General features: G+C 39.3%; 1 protein-coding gene across 1 annotated transcript; it reads right to left on the reverse strand.

The window, feature by feature from the left end:
- Positions 1-398: 398 nt before the first annotated feature.
- On the reverse strand, positions 399-728 carry LOC127794148 (protein MEN-8). Its single transcript, XM_052325069.1, has one exon. It carries the CDS (start codon positions 726-728, stop codon positions 399-401), a length of 330 nt encoding a protein of 109 aa, XP_052181029.1.
- Positions 729-1,165: the final 437 nt, after the last annotated feature.

Here is a 1,165-nt window from a genome sequence, read left to right on the forward strand (position 1 = left end):
TTACCATTTGCTTTCGATCTCCATCCAGAAGAAAATCATACACACACATATATATATATATGGTTAATAATTTCTTTTATTAATTCCATGGATACCAAGCTCTTGATTTCAACTACATATATATATATTTATGCGGCATATATGTGTGTATTGCCCAGTTGCACACCGCAGAATACATCAAAAGCATGCATTAATATTATTATTTTGTCATCCTTCTTCCCATCCCGACCTTAGTTAATTGCCTGCACAGCGAACACACAAATTAACCCACCAGGCATATTAGAACAAACTCATCAATATATATATATATATATATACACAAAGTTAAAGCAGCTATTAACGCATCCCGACGCACCAGAAAGAGACTCTATTTAATTAGTAGTTTTGTTTTGTGAGAGTTAAAAGGGAGAGTCGGTCGTATTTAGAAGTGTACCGCAAGCGAGAGGAGGGAGGTTGCAGCTCGAGGGGAGGCGGGCGGATATGCGGAGAGTGTTGCAGAGACATTCATGGTCGATGCCCTGGAGGGCGGTGCAGCACTCGGCGCTAGGGCTGGAGGCTCCTGGCAACACGAACGGCGCACACACGTTGAGGCTGCCCAGCTGGGACGTGCAGCCAGCCTGCGCCTCCGCCACTTGGGTTGGCACCGCCAGCGCCGCCGCAGCCACCACAAACAAGAACATTGTGGCTCGGGAGCTGATGAGGGAACGGAGAGGCTTGGTGGATGCCATAGCTTAATTATAAGGATCGATCGAGTTAATTTGTTGTTCTTTAAAAAAGCACAGTTCTGAGACCTGATGCCGTTTGAATGGGTTTTTTCCCTCTATTTATAGCTGTGGGTGGAAGCTTAGAGCTGTGGTATTGCATGAATCAACTAGTGCAAGTTTGGAGCTCATCCTATATTCGTGTTTGCTTCATACATATCTCCATGCTATTATATGTACAATCAACATTGCGGAAAGTAAGTGTTTTTTTTAAAATATTATTTTCTTTTTTTCAGTTTATTTAGAAAATAAAAATTAATTACTTTACTAAAATTTAAATTCATAACCTCTAAAAAATAATTAGCTTTTCAAATAATTTTATCAGTACTATGTTAAAACTCATTTTATCTAAAAAATTAAAATTTAAACAGTTATTATCATATCCCACCTAATGATCTTTTATT

The sequence above is a fragment of the Diospyros lotus genome, chromosome 1 (genome assembly GCF_014633365.1).
Source record: "Diospyros lotus cultivar Yz01 chromosome 1, ASM1463336v1, whole genome shotgun sequence".
Classification (NCBI taxonomy): Eukaryota; Viridiplantae; Streptophyta; class Magnoliopsida; order Ericales; family Ebenaceae; genus Diospyros; species Diospyros lotus.

Excerpts from the sequence above, each read along its gene's own strand:
- LOC127794148 (XM_052325069.1), bottom strand. The coding sequence starts at position 728 with ATGGCATCCACCAAGCCTCTCCGTTCCCTCATCAGCTCCCGAGCCACA.